This window comes from Nomascus leucogenys, chromosome 12 (assembly GCF_006542625.1).
Source record: "Nomascus leucogenys isolate Asia chromosome 12, Asia_NLE_v1, whole genome shotgun sequence".
NCBI classification, from domain to species: domain Eukaryota; kingdom Metazoa; phylum Chordata; class Mammalia; order Primates; family Hylobatidae; genus Nomascus; species Nomascus leucogenys.
Window position 1 is genome coordinate 81,864,153 of NC_044392.1, and position 25,733 is coordinate 81,889,885.

Genomic DNA, 25,733 nt, shown 5'->3' on the forward strand with positions numbered 1-25,733 from the left:
AGAAAATTTGGAAAAAGAAGTATAAATAATATTAAAAATCACAAAGTTAATGACATATTGAATTTTATTGTGGTAATTGCTTTTGGCAGTTTCTCTTACTTCTGTTCTCTATAGTTTAGCCAGAGCAAACTATTAAAACTCAGTTTGGTACTTGTATGCTCATGTTTATAGCAGCATGATTCCCAAGAGTCAAAAGGTGGAAATAACCCAAATGTCCCTCAGCATAGAGATGAATGCATAGACAAAATGTATGTGGATGGGGGTATTTGTATATGTATGAATATGAATATTATTTAGCCACAAAAAGGAATGAGGTTCTGATACATGCTACAACATGGATGAACCTTGAAAACATTATGCTAAGTAAAATAAGCCAGACAGAAAAGGCTAGTTTTACATACAATCGTACAAGTATGATCCTACCTATATGATATATATAGAATAGACAAATTCATAGAGTCAGAAAGTAGATTAGAGGTTACCCAGAGATGCAAGAAAGGGAAATGGATATAGTATTTCTGTTTGGGATGATGAAAAAGTTTTGGAAAGAATGCTAATGGTTGCAGAAGATTGTGAATGTATTAAATGCCATGAATCATACATTTAAAAATAATGAGAATGGCAAATTTTATATGTTTTACTATAAATATACTTTTAAAAAAAAGTCTATTTGAAACCCTTAAGGACTTGTAGCTAGTTCACAGTTTTACTTCTGAGTGAGGCTTAGATGTCTGTCTATATATTGTTCATGCTCCATCATTTTTTCAAAAAAAGCACTGATTATGTGAGTGGTGAGTTTGTTGACAATTAAATTTTCTTCTTGGTTTTCTTTTTTTCCATAAATATGGATCACTTATAATGAAAACATTTACACGTAAGAATTACTTTTTTTTTCTTTTTGAGATGGGATCTCACTGTTGCTCAGGCTGGAGTACAGTGGCATGATCTCGGCTCACTGTAACCTCTGCCCCCTGAGCTCAAGCAGTTCTTCTTCCTCAACCTCCTAAGTATCTGGGACCACAGATGCGCGCCACCACACCTGGCTAAGTTTTTGTATTTTCGGTAGAGATGGGGTTTCACCATGTTGCCCAGGCTGGTCTCTAACACCTGAGCTCAGGCGGTCTGCCTGCTTGGGCCTCCCAAAGTGTTGGGATTATAGGCATGAGCCACCGCGCCCAGCTAAGAATTACTTTAAAAACAAAATTACATTAGACAGTATTTATCTTCTTTAGGCTACTGTCTAGTGTCTTTTTTTTTTTTTTCTATCTCCTCTTGATCATCTTTCACCTTTTTTTTTTGATGTATAGATCTCATTCCTTAATTATGTTTTATGTAACCACATTGGAGATAATTAGAAAAAAGAGAAAGAACTCTCTCTGACCCCAAATTTAGTATTCTGACATAACCTTTAATTTTGATGTATTTTCTTCATGTCTCTGCCTATATCTTTGATCTAATTTGAATATATGTGTAATTTGAGTTCTTTTTTCACTTTTTGTTGCATTAACATTTTGCATGTGGTCTGCCTGATTGTTGTCTTAACCAGATTTTTTTTTTTTTTTTTTTTTTTTTTGTGAGACAGGGTCTTGCCGTGTCACCCAGGCTGGAGTGCAGTGGCTGAATAATGGCTCACTGCAGCCTCTGACCTCATAGACTCAATCAATCGTCCTGCCTCAGGCTCCTGAGTAGCTGGGACCACAGGTGTGCGCCACTATGCCCAGCTAAATTTTGTATTTTTTGTAGAGACGGGGTTTTGCCATGTTGCCCAAGCTGATCTTGAACTCCTGGGCTCAAGCAATCCACCTGCTTTGGCGTCCCAGAGTGCTGGGATTACAGGTATGAGCCACCACGCCCAGCCTTAACCAACTTTTTAAAACAAAATTACAAAAGGCTTACATGATACTAAAAAATTTTAAATACAGAAGTGGCTAAAGTAGGAAAGTTTTCTTTCTCTGTTTTTGTTTCCCTTGCTACATTCTTACTATCTTGAGGTAGCTGTTAATAGTTTCATAGCCTATCAAAAAATGGTATTATATTGTATGTATATCCGATTCTTTACCTATATTTGATTGGCTCCATCAAATTGGGAACCATGTTATTTTTAATGGCTGCATCACATTCTGTTGTATGGTAGTGCCATGATTTATTTGCTTATTTTCTGATTGATGAACATTGTGGTTATTACCAGTTTTTTCTTATTATAAATAATTCTGTGATTTTTTTTTTTTTTTGAGGCAGAGTCTCGCTCGCTCTTTTGCCCAGGCTGGATTGTGCAGTGGCTCAGTCTCAGCTCACTGCAACCTCTAACTCCGGGGTTAAAGTGATTCTTATGCCTCAGCCTGCTGAGTAGCTAGGATTACAGGCGTGCACCACTATGCCCGGCTAATTTTTGTATTTTTAATAGAGACAGGGTTTTGTCATGTTGGCCAGGCTGGTCTCAAACTCCCGGCCTCAAGTGATCCACCCATTTTGGCCTCCCAAAGTGCTGGGATTACAAGTGTGAGCTACCACACCTGGCCTGATTTTTTTTTTTCTTTTTAAAAATAAGAGATCTACTCCAGCCTTAATTTTAGTACATAAATCCATATACCTATACTATTTATAATAGGAAGTTACGTAAAATCATCTAAATTTTTTTTGTTGTACAGATTGCCACAGCATAGGAATTCATGACTTTAAACTTACTCAAAATTTCTTCTGTAGAACAAAGATAAAACTCAAAACTGTAGAATAAAAAAAAAAACCTCTTCAAAAATTAGTACTTTAACTTTACATCAAGTTTGTCTGGCAAGCCCAAGATAAACGTTTGTTTTTGACTTATAAGCCAATGTTAGGCCCAGAATCTACCATAGGTCAAATCTCAAAATGGCAAATTGGAGTCTGTCCAAATTTTCTGTTGTATTGAATATTTTTGAAGTATTTGAACTATTAGCCAGGACGTGAGCATTTTTGTCATACAGGGATTTGTTGTAACTGAATTTGACATACACACCGTCAAAGTGTTTGTTTAGTCCTCTCAGGTATTCATGGTGTATTGAAAGAGATATTCAGTCTTCCTGGTGCTGGTACCTGAAGAGTTCTGATGTCATTTGGATCTCTTTACTTTTGAATGGAAGTTTACAAAACGCTTACCCAGAGCTTCAAGTCACAAAGCAGTCTGGGTCAGTTATTACCCTTACACATAATCACCTTTTAAAGCATGAAGTAATACAAGGGTAATGTTCATTTGTCTGAAAGCTCTGGTTATAAGAAACATTCAGACGGGGCTTAACTTCTGCTGCTGTTGCCAGTGAGGGACATCCCAATACCAGTACGCATGTGCCCAAGGCCCTGAGCACTAGTTTGGAAGCCAGGAGGACACGTCTGTAGTTTGTAAGATGAGGCGTGCGTGGTAGATACCATCTGCTAACAACAGCTTGGTTGATGTAGGATGGCTATACAGCGGTGAGGTCTATGTGACTGTTTGACATGCTGAGGTTGCTGAAAGTGAACTGGCTGTGAGGGCTGGGAGACTGTCTAGAACACACTTAGTTGTGCCAATTGAGGTCCTGCTCTTTGCTTCTTTCACACCATTATCATGAGCAGTCAATAGCTGTTCAGTACACTGCACTAAGAAATCCCAAGAGTAAGCAGTAAGATGATGTGGTGATGTAGTCTTGTAGGCCATGTTGGAGAAAGATGAAGTGTAATCCTCGAAGAAGCCATACATGTAGCAGCTACTGAAGAAAGTGCATAATTTAGAAAGGGGTAATTTTGCAACAGTACTTCCAGGAAATCTGCATATTTGGCTATGTAGTGTTTAATCTTTTCCAGGCAAATCGTTGGCCAGCCATCATGAAGATCTGTTTTGTGTACTACTTCAGAGAGAAAAAATTCAATGAAATGGGCAGCTGTTGGAAGGCGGAGGTCCATTCCACTGATAGGTTTCTAATAATAAGAGTTACACATGTAGCAAATTTTGTTTTGTTAATACTACATTCATATTAGTCATAACACCTAGGCTGTTGAGCTGTTCCAGCTTAGGCACACTATCTTCTTTTTCTTCAGATTTACTTGCTAGAAGCAGATGGGAAACTGCAGCTAAATACAGCTGCTAGATAGAGATGTCACAGCAATCCATAAATAGTTCTAGTAAATAGCAAGATGCTGGAGTAGAAAGAGCGTGACGTGATCACTCACAATGGCAGTCAAGTCAGCAAAATACTGGCTGAGACTCAGTTGAGGGGACTGGCCTTTGTATGAGGGCAACTTCAGCTCTTTGTACCAAGTGCTTGGTGAATATTGGCAGCCAGCTCTCTTCGCCATCACTGCCTCTCCAGCTCCCTGGGACCCTGAGGTGCATGCAGCCAGACGTGACAACTACAGTCCCGCCCCGAGGCCCTCACAGCCCCAGTCCCCTTGGCGTCGGCCCCCGCTGGTGCTGCAGACAGTCCGCTGTGAAGCGCCAGTCTCAGCTCTGGCCAAGCTCCGCCCATTGTTTTTTTTTTTTTTTTTTGAGACAGAGTCTCGCTCTGTCACCCAGGCTGGAGTGCAGTGGTGCAATCTCGGCTCACTGCAAGCTCCGCCTCCCAGGTTCACGCCATTCTCCTGCCTCAGCCTCTCCGAGTAGCTGGGACTACAGGCGCCCGCCACCACGCCCGACTAATTTTTTGTAATTTTTAGTAGAGACGGGGTTTCACTGTGGTCTCGATCTCCTGACCTCGTGATCCGCCCGCCTCGGCCTCCCAAAGTGCTGGGATTACAAGCGTGAGCCACCGCGCCCGGCCAAAGCTCCGCCCATTGTTAAAGGACTGGCAGGCGGCTCCCAATTCTGTGATTAATTTCCGTATGTAGATCCTTGCTTATTTGAGCATTGGGATTTCTGAGTCAGCCCATTGACATGTATCATGGATACTTCCAAATAGTCGTCCTAAACAGCTGTATTAATGAATGTATTCAGCAATAATGTCTTTAAAAATACTAATTTCCTTTAGACAAAGCATCAGTTTTTTGTTTTTGGGTTTTTTGGTTGGTTTGTTTTGTTTTTAAGACGGAATCTTGCTCTGTCACCCAGGCTGGAGTGCAGTGGTGTGATCTCGGCTCACTGCAATATCCGCCTCCTGGGTTCAAGTGATTCTCCTGCTTCAGCCTCCTGAATAGCTGGGACTACAGGTGTGCGCCACCCACATCCGGCTAATTTTTGTATTTTTTAGTGGAGACAGGGTTTCAACACGTTGGCCAGGCTGGTCTCGAACTCCTGACCTGTAGTGATCTACCCACCTCAGCCTCTCAAAGTGCTGGGATTACAGGCATGAGCCACCACAGCTGGCCCAAAGCATCAGTTTTTTTATAATGAATATTTCAGATGCAAAAATAAAAAATAAAAAATGCCTATGTTCACATCACCCACCTTAAGAAATAAATATTGTAAATGTACTTGTAAACATAATCCCCATCTTCTTTAAGATATAACATTATACTTACATGTATGTTTATAAACAGTATATCATATAAGCATGCCCTTTTACATTTTCATTATTGCTCAACTTTGTGTGTTGAACATAATATGTCACATGAGGTCATTAGCCCCCAGGAGGGCTGTCAGTGGTCTCCACCTCCTTATATTTATGCTGTTATGCACTTTCTTCCCATGTTGAATAGGGCTGACTTGTGTAACCAATTGAATATTACAAAAATGTCTGAGTGACTTATGAAGCTAAGTCATGTAAGCATTTTCTGTCTTGCTTTCTTGTTCTGGGGGAAGCCAGTTGCCACAAGGTGAGGATACTCAGCAGTCTTATGGAAAGGTCCACGTGGTGAGAAACTGAGGACTTTTGCCAATAGCCATATGAGGGAGCCATCTTTGAAGCAGCTCTTCCAGCCCCAGTCAAGCCTTCAGATGACAGCAGCAGTAGCCAAGATCTTGTCTGCAAGCTCATGAGAGACCATGAGCCAGAATCGCCCAGCTAAACTGTACTCCAGTTTCTGACATACAGAAACTGTGAGATAATAAATATTTAATGTATTAAGCTACTAGGTTTGGTACTAATGGATGAGAGAAAGAGACTTGTAATTGTTTCTATGTTTGCCTCCCCATACTTCATTACTAGTGAGCAGTTTGAAGACAGGACAGGAACCATATGTCTTACTTATTTTCCCACTCAATTTCTAGCCTTATGCCTATGTTTAGTAAGTATTTGTTGAGTGAAATTGATAGTATTCTGGTGGAGGTAAAAAATTTAGAAGGGATATTAAATCCCTAAAGCTGAGATAACCTGATGTTTGAATCATGAGTCATTGTTGGATAGCATGTAAAGACCACATTGTTTCTTCTGAATAGTAGTTAAAGTAAGCCTCTCAGCTACTAATGCTATCCTGGCTATGGGAGTATGGCATTGATTTTGAAGTTATGGCATGTGGCTTTTACTTCACTATTGTTCTCTGGGGCTTGGGTTAGGATACCATCTTTTCTGTAGACGACTTTCATTTCAGACTTCCTTCTAGGCATATTAACTGAAGCTAAATTTTTTTATTTTTCAAAATATGGAAGAATGTAAAAGACCTAAAGTCCTGTCAGTTTAGGATTTTGCTGGTATATGTAGCAAGAGACAGTACTTAACTATATCCTAGTGGATTATTTTTATTTATAAATTGTGGAGAGACAGTATTACTATGGAGGATTATACCTAATTATATTCAGAAAATATATTCCAAAATTAGGTATAATTTTGAGTCACACATTTGGGTACTTTTTAGTTCTTGTAACGTGTGTTGTTTAATATGGAGGCCCCTAGCTACATGTGATGAGTGAGCTCTTGACGTGACTAGTCTGAATTGAGATGTGGTGTACGTGTGAAATTCATACTGAATTTCAGACTTAATATTAAAGAATGTAAAATATTACACTAATAATTTCTTCATATTCCTTATCTATTGAAATAATGTTTTGAGTATATTGGGTTAAAAAATATAATTTCATTTGTTTTACTTGTTTATACTTTTTAAAATATAGCTACTAGAAAATCTTAAATAACTGATATGGGCTAAAAATGTATTATAATTTCATTTGTTTTTCTTGTTTTTACTTTTTAAAATATAGTTACTAGAAAATCTTTTTTTTTTTTTTTTTTTTTTTTTGAGACGGAGTCTTGCTCTGTCGCCCAGGCTGGAGTGCAGTGGCGCAATCTCGGCTCACTGCAAGCTCCGCCTCCCGGGTTCATGCCATTCTCCTGCCTCAGCCTCTCCGAGTAGCTGGGACTACAGGCGCCCACCACTACTCCCGGCTAATTTTTTTGTATTTTTAGTAGAGATGGAGTTTCACCGTGGTCTCGATCACCTGACCTCGTGATCCGCCCGCCTCGGCCTCCCAGAGTGCTGGGATTACAAGCGTGAGCCACTGCACCCGGCCAGCTACTAGAAAATCTTAACTGATATGGCTTGCATTTGTGGTTTGCCTTATATTTCTATTAGAGAGTGCTTTTCTATTGATTGATTGATTGGTTGATTGACTGGTTGATTGAGATGAAGTCTCAGTGTAGCCTCGGCTAGTCTTGAACTCCTGGGCTCAAGTGATCCTGCTGCCTTGGCCTTCCAAGGTGTGATCCAAGGTGCTGAGATCACAGGCCTGAGCCATGTCAACTGGATGAGAGTGGTTTTTAACCCATCAAAATGTTCAGTTTTTCAGGGCCTTTGTACATTTTCCTTCTTTTTTTTTTTTTTTTTTTTTTTTTGCCTGGCTCTTTGTTTATCTGGCTTCTTTCTGCTCATTTCATAGATCTTATCTTAAACGTTGCCTCCTCAGAAAGGCAGTCCTTATCCACCCTATCAAATTAAGTTCTTTAGTGTTTTGCCCTCATGTCATGTATCCTTCTCTGCATTTATTTGTTCACTATTTGTCTGACTTAACTAAACTAGCTCTGTGAGGGAAAGGACCATGCCTATTTTGTTTATGACACTTTTAGCACCCAATAAAGTGTTCTTTTAGAAAGTAGATTCTAAATAAATTCTTGTTCAATGAGTGATACTGGTATTAGTATTAGTAAGCAGTGGGCTCACTGCTTGACGCTCATAGAACCCAATACTATGACACCAGCTTTTGAGAAAAGAAAAAGAGCTTTATTGTGAGCTGACTGGCAAGGAGACAGGAGTTTAAGAAAGAAAATATGGAGGAGGATGTCATAAAAGAAATTAGGAAAACAGGGCTGTGCTGCACCGCCGCCCCGCAGCATGCGCAGGTCGACTCCCCGCTCCCCACAAAAAAGGAAAAGTTCCCAGAACTGAACAACCTGCTGTGCTTAGCACTCCAATTGGTCCTTTTCTAAATTAAAAGGGCCCATCGGAGTGCTAAGCACAATAGGTGAAAAAAAATCTGTATTAAGACATTTCATTAGGCTGGGTGCAGTGAGTGGCTCACGTCTGTAATCCCAGCACTTTGGGAGGTCGAGGCGGGCAGATCACTTGAGGCCAGGAGTTCGAGATCAGCCTGGTCTACATGGTGAAACCCCGTCTCTACTAAAAACACAAAAATTAGCCAGGCATGGTGGCATGTGCCTGTAATTCCAGGTACTCAGGAGGCTGAGGCAGGAGAATTGCTTGAACCCAGGAGGCGGAGGCTGCAGTGAGCTGAGATTGCGCCACTGTACTCTAGCCTGGGCAACAGAGTGAGACTCCGTCTCAAAAAAAAAAAAAAATAAAAAAGACATTTTATTGAATTTTCACAACTAAGGGGCTAAGGAGAAGATAGAGAAGTTCCCAGAGGTAAAGGAAAAATGGGTTAGTTAATAAAATTAGAGTAGTTTCAGGCTCTTCAGCAAGAATACTGGAAGCAAAAAGACAATAGAGGGCAATATCTTAAAAAGTATAAGGGAAAATTATTATTTTTTTTAAGACAGCGTCTCTCTCTGTCGCCCAGGCTTGAGTGCAGTGGCGTGATCTCAGCTCACTGCCACCTCTGCCCCCTGGGTTCAAGCAACTCTCCTGCTTCAGCCTCCCAAGTAGTTGTAATTATAGGCATGCACCACCACGCCCGGCTAATTTTTTGTATTTTTAGTAGAGATGGGGTTTCACCATGTTGCCTAGGCTGGTTTCAAACTCCTGAGCTCAGATGATCCACCCACCTTGGCTTCCCAAAGTGCTGAGATTACAGATGTGAGCCACTGTGCTCGGTTGGGAAAATTATTTGTAATCTAAGAGTTTATAGTGCAGTCATTTTCAAGTGTAACAATAGAAAAAAAAACACCTATTGTGCTTAACTAGGTATATATATTTATTTACATATATTTATAGATACTGTATATATATGTAGAAATTACCATTTATTCCACAGAGACATTTATTGAGCATCTGGTTTATGATAGACAAGATCTTTGATACCGGGGATATAGAGGTATTCAAGGCAGTCTCTCCTGTTGGAAAGTTAAATAGTAGATGAAACTGACCTTTGTATATATTATTAAAGATGTGCTAGAGTATCCATATTAAAAGCTTCTGAATGCCCAGGCTTATTTGTTCATATTGTAGAATCGTTGCCTTTTAAGAAGTAGAAAAAGCATTTTCACATATGCAGTGTCTCAAAGTCACCTCTCATGCAACCCCTTTCAGGAAGGTAGTAGAGGAGGTACTCCACCACAGTAAGAGTGTTTTGAGCAAAGGGAAGACCTAGTGTTTAGGAAACAAATGATCCAATCCAAGAGAGGTGAAAGGAATACCTGGGATCACAGTTGTGTACCAGTTGTAGAGCAACTAGTCCAGAATGGAGCAAGTCAGAAGGTTGCAGAAAGGACTTGTACAAAAATATAAGATTGATAGCACATGTGATATGCTCGAATATGTTGAGGAGATTTATATCATTGGATGAATTGGGGCTGAATTCATAGGTACAAATAAAGCTAAACAATTAAGACATTTATTAACTCCAGGGAAAGTAAAAAATTGGTCCAAGAAAGTAAAAGTAGTCACAATATACCTCAGAACAACTGTGACTAAAGTTACGTAGTCATGTTAATACATACACTGAATATTGGTGTAACCAAAAATATGTTTTTTATTTTATTTTTATTTTTTTGAGAGAGAGTCTCATTCTGTCGCTCAGGCTACAGTGCAGTGGTGCAATCTTGGCTCATTGCCAGCTCTGCCTCCCAGGTTCATGCCATTCTCCTGCCTCAGCCTCCCGAGTAGCTGGGACTACGGGTGCCCGCCACCATGCCCGGCTAATTTTTTGTGTTTTTAGTAGAAACGGGGTTTCACCGTGTTAGCCAGTATGGTCTTGATCTCCTGACCTTGTGATCCGTCCACCTCGGCCTCCCAAAGTGCTGGGATTACAGGTGTGAGCCACCACACCCGGCCCAAACATATGTTTTAATTACATAGGGATAATGGAATGTATGAAGTGTTTGTATGTTATGGTGGGCAAGGTTGATGATATGGATGATGGGTAAAGAACTAATTGACCTTTTTCACAGGAAGAAGTCAACAGATAAAATATTACTTTTTTTTTTTTCTGGTCATAGGCCTCATATAAGTGGTAAAAATTAAAAGTAAGGGGAAAAAGGCAATGGGGTAGACATTTATTATAGCCAAAGGAGGGTCAGGAATTCTACTTCTGGATCTGGGGATGATAGGAAAGTTCAAAAATTATTTGCAAAATTTTGTTCATATGTGCATGAATTTCTCAAAGGAGTTTGTGACCCCTAAAATGTCTAAAGAGTATAGTGTAGTGTGATGATTGTGGTGTTTTTCAGCGTGTTTGTGAAAGTGTTAGTTTCAGTTTTGATTCGTGATTTATTTTTATGTTTTCATGTATTACTTCATTATCTTGTTATATGAAAGATGACTTAGTTTGGTAAACCAAATACCATTTTTTATTTGGTTTTATATTAAAATAAACCTGTTAAGTATTGCTTTGTATCTGTGTTGCCTTCTGAGTTAATGTCTTCAGCTCTTCTAGTTCATTGATTTTCTGTTTATGTCTGTTTAATTCTCTATCCCTCTCCTCTGTCTTCCCCACATCTCACCTCCCTTTTTTTCCTATTTCATTTATTAAATTTTTTATTTCTGTAAGTTCCATTTGGATACTTCAAAAATTTGCATGATCTTTGTTTGTATCCTATTCCTTGCTCATTTAAAAAATTCTTTTATTGCTTTAAGCGTTTTAGAAGTAGTTATATATTCTGTATTTGATAATTCCAATAGTTGAAGTGCCCGTGGGTCTAATTCTATGCTCAGCTGTCATTTATTGAGTTTTGTCTCTTGTGTGAGTTATATTTTTGAGTGGTGAGCTTATTTTCATGTGTGTCAACTTTGGTGGCTTGATTGAGCATTTTAAGAGACTTAGCAGTTATGTGAACATGAAATAATATGGATATTTGGAAATCTGAGGCTGTGGGCCCACTTTTAGCAGATGTAGATTATGTGTGATAAGGTTGGATCTACATTTTAGTGACTCTTCGAATGCTTGGCAAAGTACATTATTTTATAACACTTTCTGTGCTCTAAATGGGGAGGGAGTTTTTCCTTGCCTGAAGTTAGCATGATTTGGCTAATTAAGTGAATACTCATATTCAATAGTTAGTACTCTCCTGCTTAACTAGGTATATATATTTATTTACATATATTTATAGATACTATATATATATGTAGAAATTACCCTTTATTCCACAGAGACATTTATTGAGCATCTGGTTTATGATAGACAAGATCTTTGATACTGGAGATATAGAGATATTCAAGGCAGTCTCTCCTGTTGGAAAGTTAAATAGTAGATGAAACTGACCTTTGTATGTATTTTTAAAGATGTGCTAGAGTATCCATATTAAAAGCTTCTGAATGCCCAGGCTTATTTGTTCATATTGTAGAATGGTTGCCTTTTAAGAAGTTAAAAATTAGGAGCTCCAGCTGAAGGAGGAGGTTAAGTAAGGAGAGCTCTATACCATGGCTGGTACAGAGCTAACTGCCAGCAGATGCACCAGTGGTAAAACACCCAGGAAGCAACTGGCTACAAAAGCTGCTTGCAAGAGTGTGCCCTCTACTGGAGGAGTGAAGAAGCCTTATCATCATGACTATAATACAATTTGTCCTATCTCCTGTTTGGCTATTATGAATAAAGTAGCTATGAAGGTTTTTTTTTTTTTTTTGAGACAGAGTTTCGCTCTTGTTGCCCAGGTTAGAGTGCAATGGCGCGATCTCGGCTCACCGCAACCTCTGCCTCCTGGGTTCAAGTGATTCTCCTGCCTCAACCTCCCGAGTAGCTGGGATTACACGTATACACCACCACGCCCAGCTAATTTTTGTATTTTTAGTAGAGATGTCATTTCTTCATGTTGGTCAGGCTGGTCTTGAACTCCCAACCTCAGGTGATCTGCCCGTGTCGGCCTCCCAAAGTGCTGGGATTACAAGCATGAGCCACCGTGCCTGGCCAATATTTATTTATATTTTCTTAGTGTCCTTGTACCTACTCATAGCACACTATAGACAAATGAAAAGATGTTTTTTTCTCAATTATTTGAAGCCTCTGTCTCCTCAAAATAAAAATAAGTCTGGTATGCTGTCTTTACTGATACTCTATACTTTTAGTTTCCTGGTTTTATTTCAAGCACTGTTAAATATTTTAATTTTGTTTTGTGGGATAATATGATATTCCAGTTACTGTAGCGGTGTAACAAACCACCATGAAACTTAATGGCTTCAAATTATTTTAGTATGTGCTTAGATTCTGTGGGTCAGGAATTTAGACAGAGGATTATGAAGAGGACTTGTCTCTGCTTCATGTCTTTGGTCTCAGCTGGGAAGACTTAGAGTCTGGGGTTGACTCTTCAGTTAGGGCCTAGAATCAGTTGGGGGTATGTTCACATTTGTGCCTGGTGGTTGAGGCTGGAACCTCAGCTGGACTGTTAGTGAGAATGCCTGTACTCTCTATGTGGTCTCTGCGTGGGCTAGTTTGGGCTTCTTGAAACTATGGTAGCCAGATTCCAAGAGTTAAGCTCAGTAACCACTTTTGGTGCCCACTTTTGGTTGAAGCAGTCAGCCAGCTTTTCTTGGGCTCAAGGGGAGGGGATGTGGACTTCACCACTCTATGGGAAGACGAGGGATAGGAAATGTGGCCATGTTATGGATTGGATTGTGTCCTTCAAAAAGATTTGTTGAAGTCCAGCTATCACAGTACCCTAGTACCTCAGAATGTGACTTTATTTGGAAACAGAGTTGTTGTAAATGTAATTAGGGAAGATACAGTCACCCGAGGGGAGAATGTCATGTGATCATGGAGGCTGAGATCCAAGTGCTTGAAGTGCTGCAACTGCAAACCAAGAAATGCTGGTCATTACTGGCAAGCCACCCAAAGCTAGGAAGAGGCAAGGGAAGATTCTCCCTACAAGTTTTAGAGGGAGAATGACCCTGCTGATGACTTGATTTTGGACTTCTAGCCTCCAGAACTGTGAGACAATACATTTATGGGTTTTTTTTTTTTTTTTTTTTTTTTGGTGAGATGGAGTCTGGCTCTATCACCCAGGCTGGAGTGCAGTGGCATGATCTCAGCTCACTGCAACCTCCACCTTCCGGGTTCAAGCAATTCTCCTGTCTCAGCCTCTCGAGTAGCTGGGACTACGGGCACCCAATATCACGCCCGGCTAATTTTTGTATTTTTGGTAGAGACAGAGTTTTGTCATATTGGCCAGGCTGGTCTCAAACTCCTGATCTCAAGTGATCCACCCGACTCGGCCTCCCAAAGTGCTGGGATTACAGGCGTGAGCCACCACACCCGGCTTATTTCTGTTGTTTTAAGCCACCCAGTTTGTGGTACTTTGTAACAGCAGTACTAGGAAACTAAGATAACAATTAGTTTTCTTGCTGCATCTACAGGGGATTGGTTCCAAGATCACTGCCCTCATACTACCGTGGATGCTTAAATCCCATATATAAAATAGTGCAGTATTTGTATATAACATACACACATCTTCCTGTGTACTTTAAAATCATTTCTAGATTACTTATGATACCTAATACAATGTAAATGCTGTGTAAGTAGTTGTTATACGGTACTGTTTTTAAGAAAATCTGTATTATTTTTAATTGTATTATTATATTTTGAATATTTGTGATGCATGGTTAGTTCAGAACCTGTGGATATGGAACCTGTGGACTATATAGGCCATCTTTGGGAAATATAGACTTTTACAAATGTGTCATAAATAGAAATTATTCTATAGCTTTTCCCCCATTACTTGTATTGGGTAATAATATATAATAATATGTGGTTGTTTTACTCATACTTCTTTTTAAAAAAACTTTTTTTTTTTTTTTTGAACCAGAGTCTTGCTGTGTTGCCCAGGCTGGAGAGCAGTGGTATGATCACAGTTCACTGCAGCCTTGACCTCTCAGGCTCAAGCGATCCTCCCGCCTCAGCATCCCAAGTAGCTGGGATCACAGACACATGCCACCATGCCTGGCTAATTTTCTTTTTAATTTTTTGTAGAGACAGGGTCTCGCTCTGTTGCCCAGGCTGATCTTGAACTGCTGGACACAAGCAGTCCTTCTGCCTTGGCCTCCCAAAGTACTGGGATTACAAGCATGAGCCACTGTGCCTCGCCCATTTACACTTTTCTATATTCAAGAGCAATTTACCAGAAGGGACTGTTTTAATAGCCATCAGACTAATTTATATGTTAACATTTTTTTGGTGAATGAGTATAATACTTTCTTTTTTTTTTTTTTTTTTTTTTGAGACGGAGCCTTGCTCTGTCGCCCAGGCTGGAGTGCAGTGATGCAATCTTGGCTCACTGCAACCTCTGCCTCCTGGGCTCAAGTGATCCTCTCACCTCAGCCTCCCAAGTAGCTGAGACTACAGGCGTGCACCACTACACCCGGCTGATTTTTGTATTTTTAGTAGAGACAGGGTTTTACCATGTTGGCCAGACTGGTCTGGAGCTCCTGACCTCAAGTGATCCACCCACCTCAGCCTCCCAAAGTGCTGGGATTTCAGGTGTGAGCCACTGTGCCCAGCCAGTATAGTACTTTAAAAGTTATTTTTAGTGTGTATAACTGCAGAGGGAATTTTGAATAGGAGAGACCTTCATTGAAATGTGCTATTTAACAATCAAAATTAATCAAAAGTCATTGAGAAAATATTGAGTACTCACTGGTAAAAAGGAAAGGCCTTAGACACATTAAATTTAACAGAGTTTAATTGAGCAAAGAACGATTCACAACTTGGACAGCCTTCAGAACCAGAACAAGTTCAGAGAATGCTGACCTGCAATGTGGTCAAGCAGCATCTACGGACAGAAAACAGAAGCGAGGTAAAGAGACAGCTCTTTTGGTTACAGCTTGGCATTTGCTTTATTAGAACATAGCTTGAATGTTGGCTGCCTAAAGCTCGGTTGCTGTGATTGATTGAGACCCAGCTACTTATTACGTAACTATACTGTACACCCAACTTAGGCTTTCAGTTAGTTTGCCAACTAAGTTAGGTTGCTCTTTGTTATGTGAGGACTCAAGTACATGGGCATCCTTAGGCCAAGTTTAGTTTAACACTATTCACCAATTTTATTTTCAGGTCATCAAGAAGATTCATGAAAAGTAATGAATAGTCTGTCTTTGACCTACAGGAATATATATGAAATAATGTTTTTGTTTTATTTTTCAGACAAGCTCTCATTCTGTTGCCCAGGCTAGAGTGCAGTGGCATAATCATGGCTCACTGCAGCTTTATGCTCCTGGGCTCAAGTGATCCTCCACCTCAGCCTCACAAGTGTCTCTACTACAGGTCTGTGCCACCACACCCAGCTAATTTTTTTTGTGGAGATGGGGTCTCATTATGTTGCCCAGGCTGGTCTTGAATTCTTGATCTCAAGTGATCCTCCTGCCTCTGCCTCCCAAAGTGTTGGGATTATAGGCCTGAGCCACCATACTTGGCCTATTTTTCTTTCTCAAGGTACTGAGAGGCAGTAGTACATCTAATAGTTTATAATATAACAATGTAAGCATAATATGACACATATAGCACTGTGGAGATGAGGTGATAGTGTATCTGAAAGTACTCAGTGCATATTATCATTATTAATGAATGTCACAATATTTAATATAAACAAGAAGTACCATAGAAGTGAAGAGAAACATGACACAGCACACAAACACCTTAAAGAATGAGTACTGTTGGCAACTGAGCAGCATTTCTCAGAATTTGTTTTTCAGTAAAGAGTGAAAAAGGCTGGGTGCAGTGGCCCACACCTGTAATCCCAGCACTTTTGGAGGCCAAGGCAGGTAGATTGCTTGAGCCCCAGGAGTTTGAGACCAGCCTGGGCAACATGGTGAAACCCTGTCTCTGCCAAAAAAAAAAAAAAAAAAAAAAAAAAATTTAGCCTGGCATGGTAGTTGTGTGCCTGTGGTCCCAGCTACTCAGGAGGCTGAGGTGGGAGGATTGCTTGAGCTCGAGAGGTTGAGACTGCAGTAAGCTATGATTGCACCACTGCACTCCAGCTTGGGTGACAAGACCCTGTCTCAAAAAAAAGAAAAACGATTCCTGACTAGTCAAGTTTGGAAAGTAAATTCCTCTACCTTCTACTTTTGACAGTGTATAATGTCTGAGAATTTCTGTAATAAAAAAAATTTTACTTAAGGACGTCAGCTTTTAATAATGTTATTCACTACATAGTTTGGAAAAACTCTTCCTCTATAAAGCACCTCAAAATGCAAACATCCTTTTAAATGCAAAGTTGTATTTTCAAGAATGTAAGAGAGGGCCGGGCGCGGTGGCTTATGCCTGTAATCCCAGCACTTTGGGAGGCCGAGGCGGGCGGATCACGAGGTCAGGAGATCGAGACCATCCTGGCTAAGACGGTGAAACCCCATCTCTACTAAAAATACAAAAAATTAGCCGAGCGTGGTGGTGGGCGCCTGTAGTCCCACCTACTCGGGAGGCTGAGGCAGGAGAATGGCGTGAACCCGGAAGGCGGAGCTTGCAGTGAGCCAAGGTTGCACCACTGCACTCCAGCCTGGGCGACAGAGCAAGACTCCGTCTCAAAAAAAAAAAAAAGAATGTAAGAGAAATGCCCCTTCTCCAAAAACAGAGCCACTCTAGAAACCACCAGATTGTCTTCAAGTCTGCCGTCCTCTGTGTGTGTGTGTGTGTGTGTAGATATTTTACTTAATTATTTACTTTTGACTAATATAAAGATATTTAGCATAACTATATTAATTTCAGACAAAGCAAACGAGAAGGAGAATTATCAGGGATAAGGACAGGCATTACATAATGATAAATGGGTCCGTTGTCCAAGAAGACAAAATAGTCTGTGAGGCAAAAACCAATAACAATGTAAGGAGTAATAGACAAATTCACTATTATAGTTGGATGCCTCAACACCTCTCAGTAGTTTATAGTGTAGCAGACAGAAAATCAGTTAGGCTATAGCTGAATAGCACCATTTATCAACTGGATTTAATTGATATATATAGACTGCTTCATCCAACAACAGCAAAAAACACATTTTTCTCAAACTCATATGGAACATTCGCCAAGATTAACCACATTCTGGGACATAAAACACATCTTAACTTGTATTCTCAGACCACGGTGGAATTAAATTAGAGATCACTAACAATTATCTCTACAACTTGTATTGTATAGTTAGAAAGATATTTGGAGAATCTGTAAATACTTATTAATTAAGCATATTCATAATTAAGTATAATTCATTATAATTAAGTATATTCACATTGTTGTACAACCACCATCACCATCATCTCTATAATTTTTTCATCTTTCCAAAGAAACTCTGTGGCCACTAATCAATAACTCCCTTTTTCCTCTTCCCATGGCAACCACCATTTTACTTTCTGTCTCTGTGGATTTGACTATCTCATAAAAGTGGAATCACACAATATTTGTCATTTTATGGCTGGCTTTTTTCACTTCATATAATGTCCTCAGGGTGTGTTCATGTTGTGTCATGAATGTCAGAATTTCCTTCCCTTTTTTTTTTTTTTTTTTGAGAAGGAGTCTTGCCCTGTCACCAGGCTGGAGTGCAGTGGCACGATCTTGGTGCACTGCAACCTCCGCCTCCCGGGTTCAAGCGATTCTCTTGCCTTAACCTCCCAAATAGCTGGGATTACAGGTGCTCGCCACCATGCCCAGCTAATTTTTGTATTTTTAGTAGACACGGGGTTTTGCCATGTTGGCCAAACTGGTCTCGAACTCCTGACCTCAGGTGATCTACCCACCTCGGCCTCTCAAAGTGCTGGGATTACAGGCGTGAGCCATCATGCCTGGCCCTCCTTCCTTTTTAAGGCTGAATAATAGTCCATTGTATAGAGATAGCACATTTTGTTTATCCATTAATCCATTGATGTACACTTGGTTGTTTATCCCTTTTGGCTGTTGTGAATAATGCTGCTATGAACATGGGTATGTAAATGTCTAAGTCCTTGTTTCAGTTCTTTGGATAAATGCCCAGAAGTGGAATTGCTGGATCTTATAATTCTGTGTTAAATTTTTGGAGGAACTGCCATACTGTTTTCCACAGCAGCTGTGCTGTTTATATTTCCATTAACAATGTCAACATTTGTTATTTTCCTTTTTGATAATAGCCATCAAAATGTGTATGAAATGATATCTCGTTGTGGTTTTGATTTGCATTTTTTTAAATTTTAATTTAAATTTTTTTTTTTTTTTTGAGACAGAGTTTTGCTCTTGTCGCCCAGGCTGGAGTGCAATGGCACTGTCTCGGCTCACTGCAACCTCCGCCTCCTGGGTTCAAGCGATTCTCCTGCCTCAGCCTCCTGAGTAGCTGAGATTACAGGGACCCGCCACCACACCCAGCTAATTTTTGTATTTTTAGTAGAAATGGGGTTTCTCCACGTTGGCCAGGCTGGTCTCGAACTCCTGACCTCAGGTGATCCACCTGCTTCAGCCTCCCGAAGTGCTGGGATTACAGGCATGAGCTACCGAGCCTGGCTGATTTGCATTTTATTAATGATTAGTGATGTTAGCCGGGCACAGTGGCTCATGCCTATAGTACCAGCTACTCAGGAGGCTGAGGCAGGAGGACTGCTTGAGGCCAGGAGTTCAAGACCAGCCTGGGCAATATAGCAAGGCTTCTTCTCTTAAAAAAATTAGGAATGTTGAACATATTTTCAAAAGCCCCTGTGATTATTGGCCATTTATATATCTTCTTTGGGGAAATGTCTGTTCAAATCCTTTGCTCATCTTTTAATCAGATTATTTGTTTTTTGTGTGTTACTAATTTGTAGGAGTTCTTTATATATTCTAGATATTAAACCCATACAGCTGTATGATTTGCAAATATTTGCTTTCATTTTTGTGGGTTATTTTTACTCTGTTGATACACAAAAGTTTTTAATTTTGATGGAGTCCAATTTATCTTTTTTTTCCTTTTGTTGCCTGTGCTTTTTGTGTTAGTCTAAGGAATCATTGCCAAATCATTGTCATGAAGTTTTTCCCTTATGTTTTCTTCTAAGTTTTATAGTTTTAGTTCTATTATTTAGGTCTTCAATCCATTGTGATTTAAGAGGTCTTTTAAATGAGCTGAATCTTTGATTTCTTATCTCTAAAATGGAGACATTACCTACTTTATAGAATTATGAATGAGCACTAAAATGAGTTAATATGAAATGATGTGAAAAGTCCTAAAAAAAATAAAGTACTGAGTTGTTGAATCAGCCTTTATATTAATAAACAAGCTAACCCCACAATGACAAAGAATAACCCCATCAGCCCAGTTTTCTGAATCGTACCAGTTTTTTTTTCTTTTTAAAATAAAATCAAATGAAGTTACTGTCCGTTTGAAGGCCTTTTTCAAAAATAGGATTTGTTATGTAATAATATCTTGACTATCCTTTTGGAATCTCCAGCCTTTAGGAATTAGTCTGATTCAAGAAACCTCAAAAATAAAGGTCATTGTGGTAGGAATGGAAATATTTTGCAGCTCCTATTTCTTTATCTCTCAGATACTCCTCAACTTACTATAATCTGGTTTCTGCCTTCTCTTGGTGAAATGGACTCACTGAAGTCATTAGTGACCACATCCATTGCCAACCTTTGGTCTTGCTCATTCTTGATAGTGGTTAAGAGCAAGGAATCTCCAGCCAGATTGCCTATGTTTGACTTTTATTAGCTTTGTGACCTTATGTAAGTTGTATAGCACTTTTGTGTCATCATTTCTTCACTTGTAAAATGTGGAAAATAGTAATACCCACTTTATAGCATTTTAATAATTAAATAGATTTAATACATATAAAGTGTTTACAACAGTACCTGGTACAATTTAAATGCTGAAAAAGTGTTTGCTGATATATTCCCCTCCTCTTTGAAACTTTGTTTCCAAAGTTCTGTGGCACCATACAGTAGGAGTTGCATGGAATCTACATAGAGTTTAGGTAGTGCAGAAGGCTGGTCAAAATTTCACATCAGAGTCCCTAAAAACCATACCACGTGGAAACTGTTATACTGGCTTTCAGTACTAAGTCTAAGACTGCCATACAATTGACAAAGATACTAAAGGGAGTGATAGGGATTCTATTTTATATACTTTTCCATATGACTATAAGAAATATAGGAATAATGACAGGGTAAGGGACTATCTTTAATTATAGCAGTCTCCATGCTTTGCATAGTGACTTACACAGAATACTCAGTAAATATTAGTTGATTTTATGCATACATGTATACAGACACACACATATACACATATGTATATCTGACATAGTAAAAGTGAGCCCAATAAAAAATAAAACCAAAATCTTGACCTGTGTATTTTTGGTCCACTCATCTCAAGGAAGGAACATGAGATGTCTGGTTGGCAGTCCCTTATAATGGCCAGCTTTGTGAGAATCAAAGAGTGTAAGAAAATTGTCAAGAGACAAGAAACCAGAAAAGAAAAGAAAAAGCAGAGATAAAAATGAGTGTAGCCGGGCGCGGTGGCTCACGCTTGTAATCCCAGCACTTTGGGAGGCTGAGGCGGGCGGATCACGAGGTCAGGAGATCGAGACCACAGTGAAACCCTGTCTCTACTAAAAATACAAAAAAAAATTAGCCGGGTGTGATGGCGGGCACCTGTAGTCCCAGCTACTGGGAGAGGCTGAGGCAGGAGAATGGCGTGAACCCGGGAGGCGGAGCTTGCAGTGAGCCGAGATCGCGCCACTGCACTCCAGCCTGGGCGACAGAGCGAGACTCCGTCTCAAAAAAAAAAAAAAAATGAGGGTAACACAGATTAGAGGGGTGGGGATAAACAGCAGGTACTTTGGAGAAGCTAATAAGAGATGGAAAATAAAGCAGTTTTGCATTGTGGTGTGGTGGTGGAAAAGTCTCTTAGTCCTCAATAGCCCTTGAAAGTGTTTGAGCTGTGTTAAAAGCTACTTGTCTCTGGTTCCTGTACTTTTTGAAGGAAGATAGTAAAATGATAATAGTGAACTGTTTATGTAAGCAAGCTGTATGTACACTAATGGTAACTATATTTTAAAATCATCTCTTGCGTTCATTCAGTAAACAGATGTGAAAAAGTATTAGGAAATATTCCCTGGCTCTAAGGAAGGGTAAAAAGATAGAACTGCAAAATGATTGGTGAATCTTTGTGACATCTGTGTATAGGTGAAATCCTGACATTATGAAATGTGTACTGCCGCACTGCCCCTTTTTTAAAGGTAACTTGACTTTTGACATTTAAAGATCTGTTGGGTTTTTGACTCTCAGTGATGGCACAGGTACCCATACTCATAGTTCCTCTTTAGCCACAATAGTACCCTTTACCCAGAGGGGAATATTATACTCTACAAATGTGATTCAGTTTCACAGTATGATTCAGGAAGTAATTAACCATAGCCATGGCCTTTTCTCCCTCATGATTTTTGATCTAAAATCAGAATCTTTAAAAATAAATCTATTTTAGGGAAGTTAAGAGCATCCTTTTAATAAAATATAAAGTGATATAATCATGTCTGTTTCTCATGGGAGATTGTATTCAACTATTGTAATAGTATATAATGCTTTTACTACACTTAAAAAAATTGAGATATAATTTATATACCATAAATTTGCCCCTTTTAAAGTGTATAATTCAGTGGCATTTATTATATTCACAAGGTTGTGCAACCTTCACCGCTGACCAATCCCAGATTATTTTCATCGCCCCATAAAGAAATCCTGTACCAATTAGTAGTCATTTTCCATCCCTTTTCCCAGGCCCTGGAAATTACTAATCTACTTCTGGGTTTGCCTATTCGGAACTTTTATGTAAATGGAATCATACAATATGTGGCCTTTTGTGTGTGATTACTAAGCCTTTTTAATGATGGTTTTAGCATTTTCAAAGTGTGTTCACTTTTTTTTTTTTTTGAGACGGAGTTTCGCTTTTGTCGCTCAGGTTGGAGTGCAGTGGCGTGATCTTGGCGCACTGCAACCTCTGCCTCCCGGGTTCAAGTGATTCTCCTGCCTCAGACTCCTGAGTAGCTGGGATTACAGGCGCCCGCCACCATGCCCAGCTAATTTTTGTATTTTTAGTAGACACGGGGTTTTGCCATGTTGGCCAAGCTGGTCTCGAACTCCTGAACTCAGGTGATCCGCCCGCCTTGGCCTCCCAAAGTGTTAGGATTACAGGTGTGAGCCACTGCACCCGGCCAGTATGTTCACTTTTTAAAATAAATGCATAACACCTCTATGAGATAGACAGGAACTTTGTGACATAGTTGCATTGTCAGATTTATTTATATTTATTTATGTGACCTCAATTTACCCTAGGTTGAGGAAAAGAGATTCAAAGGTGGCAGGGTGGAAGTTTGGAAAAGTAAAATTAAAGGAAAAATAGTACATGATGATATATGAAAAAAATAATTTAGCCCTGTGGGATCTCTAGATTCTATGAATATTAAACTTTATTAAATTGCAACTGCAATTAAATACTCTTAACTATATTTAAGAACTTAAAATTTGAAGTTGAGTCTTTAGTAGTTATAGGCTGAATTCCATTTCAATGAGGTCTCAAGCATGTCAGAATTATGCTCTTGATTATTCCAAACTCTTTAAATCGAAGCCTGTTGCTACAGTGTGCAGAGGGGTATGATATAAATTTCTTTTAATAAAGCAATTAATAGGTGTCTTTTGCTTTTGCAGCAATTAACTTACTGAGTAGGGGAGTTTAATATAATGAAAATGTAAAGCATTAATTCTTGAAAATTGTAAGTATATTTGAAATTAATGTATTGGTAAAGTGTGCCATTTTTCTATAAATTTTATACATTAGGTTTTCTTCCACTTTTCTGTAAATTTTATACATTAGGTTTTCTCTTTTTAAATATTAAGAGTGTGCTTTGGGGATGCAAATTTGTGCCATTTTCACAATTGAGTTTATAGTTGTTATCCTAAGATCAATAGGATAACAAATCACACAGTAGGCTATCTTGGTGCCTACTATGGCTTCTGTCATTTTGTGGCACAAATAAAGTTTTGGCTAAATTATTATTTGGTTCCTCTATGGCCTTTTGCCCTTATGAGCTGTTTTCATCTATGAGTTGACAGGAAGGACTTCTTTTGCCTGGAAGCAGGCATAAATGATCGCCTCATGCTTCTCTTTCTTAGGTCTCTTAGGCCATTCAACTTTTCTTTCTTGGGATTCTTCTCTCAGTGGTAACAGCCCACTGATGCTTTCTATAATATCATTTCTAAAGGAAGTAAGTTCTAAAAGGGGAAAATTATTGGCAAATGAAAAGAAAATGAGAGGTATGTTGAGTTTAATAAAACTCTTGCCCCTATTCAGCACTTGTAATGGAATCTTTGTCCTTTTAGATGCTCCATCCTCAGGTTAAGTGGCTTAACTATGTCCTTAGAATTGCTTTTCCATTTTATCCTTTCCGTACATGGAATTTTCCTGCTAAATTGAAGTGGAGGAAGTGGAGACAGAGAAAGAGCCATGTGTATATTGAGGGCAGGAGGAAATGCTTGGGTAACCAGTGAGGAGAGTGGTACCTGCTACTAGGATCTGGACAGGATTTTTGTGTGTGTGTACATATGTTCGTATGGTTTGCCATATATAAACCAGTGTTAGCTTTGAACAGTATGTACATTTTCTTTTTCAGCTGAATTTGTTGTATACATATCTGCTTAGGAGGTTGACATGGTTTATGACAAATATGTGAGCATATGTATAATTCATTGAATCTTAGAAAAGAGAGAAATCTTAAAGGCTTTTTTCTTCCTGGTTAGCCACCTAAAACAGAAACTTGCCCTTAACCAACTCTTGACATTTGGCTTTTACAATTGCCACATTAATGTAGCTATTGGTAGGAAATGTACTACTCTTTCCTAGGCATCCCATTCTATTTCTGAATAAGCCAACTATTAGAAATTCTACCTTAAACCCCTCTCGTTCTATTAACCCAGCCATTTACCATAATTTTGTTCCTATGGTGCTAGTCCCTCTTCTATAACAACACTCTTTAGTGGTTTGAAGAGCGATCAATCAAGGACCTCACTACATTTTATTTATGCTAAATACACCCAGTTTTTGTTGAATTGTTAGTCATATTACAGGATTTCCCTGATCATCTAATGGACATGTTTTAATTCCTTGACTTGCATATGTTTTTGACTAAAACCCCAAGAAAGAATACATTTTACATCCTCACTCAATACACCCATATACATACATACATGTAGGATGTATTTTTAAAATAACAAAAATTTCATTAGACAACATATCTTTAATTTGATATTTTTGCTCTTTTTCATTTTTGAAACATGCTGGTTGATTTTTGTCACTTCCTGATGGGTCTCAGTTTGGAACGCTGTTCTGATTTGTTCATGCTGCAGAACTGAAATAAACAGTTTGCAAAAGCTGGATATTAGGGTATTGTTGCTAAAACAGGTTTTTACCTTTAATTCCTCAAAGAGAATATTCTGATGATGGCTATTAAGTAAATCCTAACAGAATTATTAAGTTCTTGGTAATGAATACAGTGAAACTAAAGTATATGCAACTTTTATTTTTGTCCTTAGGTGGCGACAGACAAAGTTGCAGAAAAGCTGAGCTCTACTCTCTCATGGGTGAAGAACACAGTATCGCATACAGTCAGTCAGATGGCCAGTCAGGTGGCAAGTCCATCTGCTTCATTACATACCACATCCTCATCTACCACACTATCAACACCAGCCCTTTCACCATCTTCCCCATCACAGTTGAGTCCAGACGACTTAGAACTCCTGGCTAAACTGGAAGAACAGAATAGGTGAGTGAAGTTGCTTGGCTTTTTTCTCTCCAATTATCATACAAATCCAGCCATTCATATTTACTTACACTAGAATTTTTTTTTCTATTTTTTGGTTTCTTATTTATCAAAGTTACTTACAGAAGTGTTCGTCTTTTTTCGGGGGAGATTGGTCTTAAAAGAGACTAACATTTTCTTCTGGCTCAAATAGCTTTAGAGATTTGTTTTCTTAATATAGCACATTCCCTAAATCCTTCTTGAATTTTATCAGTTTTTTAAAAAGTAAATGAAACTATCACTTCATAATTTTAAACTCTCTGAACAGTCTCCTTTGGTAAAAGCATAAAATAATTTAATCCAGTATAGATATCTGATTTGTGGTTTAGAGTGGAAAATCTTTTCATAAATTATTCATAGAAAGCAAAATATCCTTTTCTTCTAACGGTATTAAATAGAATAGTTTTCTGCTCTGCTAGGAATGCATATTCCGGACTCTGTGTGTTTCCTTACTATATTATTGTCAGAAGCTCTTTAGGGCATCATCTCTT

At 39.0% G+C, this 25,733-nt stretch overlaps 1 protein-coding gene and 1 pseudogene across 2 annotated transcripts in view; one reads left to right on the top strand and one right to left on the bottom strand.

Annotated features, from left to right (window-relative positions):
• Positions 1–25,733, top strand: part of EVI5 (ecotropic viral integration site 5) — a 275,206-nt gene that overhangs the window by 15,546 nt on the left and 233,927 nt on the right. For both annotated transcript variants that reach the window (XM_030825042.1, XM_030825043.1), the window contains exon 2: positions 24,977–25,206. In XM_030825042.1, coding sequence (XP_030680902.1) covers positions 25,058–25,206 — 149 coding nt within the window. In that variant the 5' untranslated portion in view covers positions 24,977–25,057. The remainder of the gene's footprint in view (positions 1–24,976; positions 25,207–25,733) is intronic.
• LOC105738382 lies at positions 3,186–4,475 on the bottom strand (annotated as a pseudogene).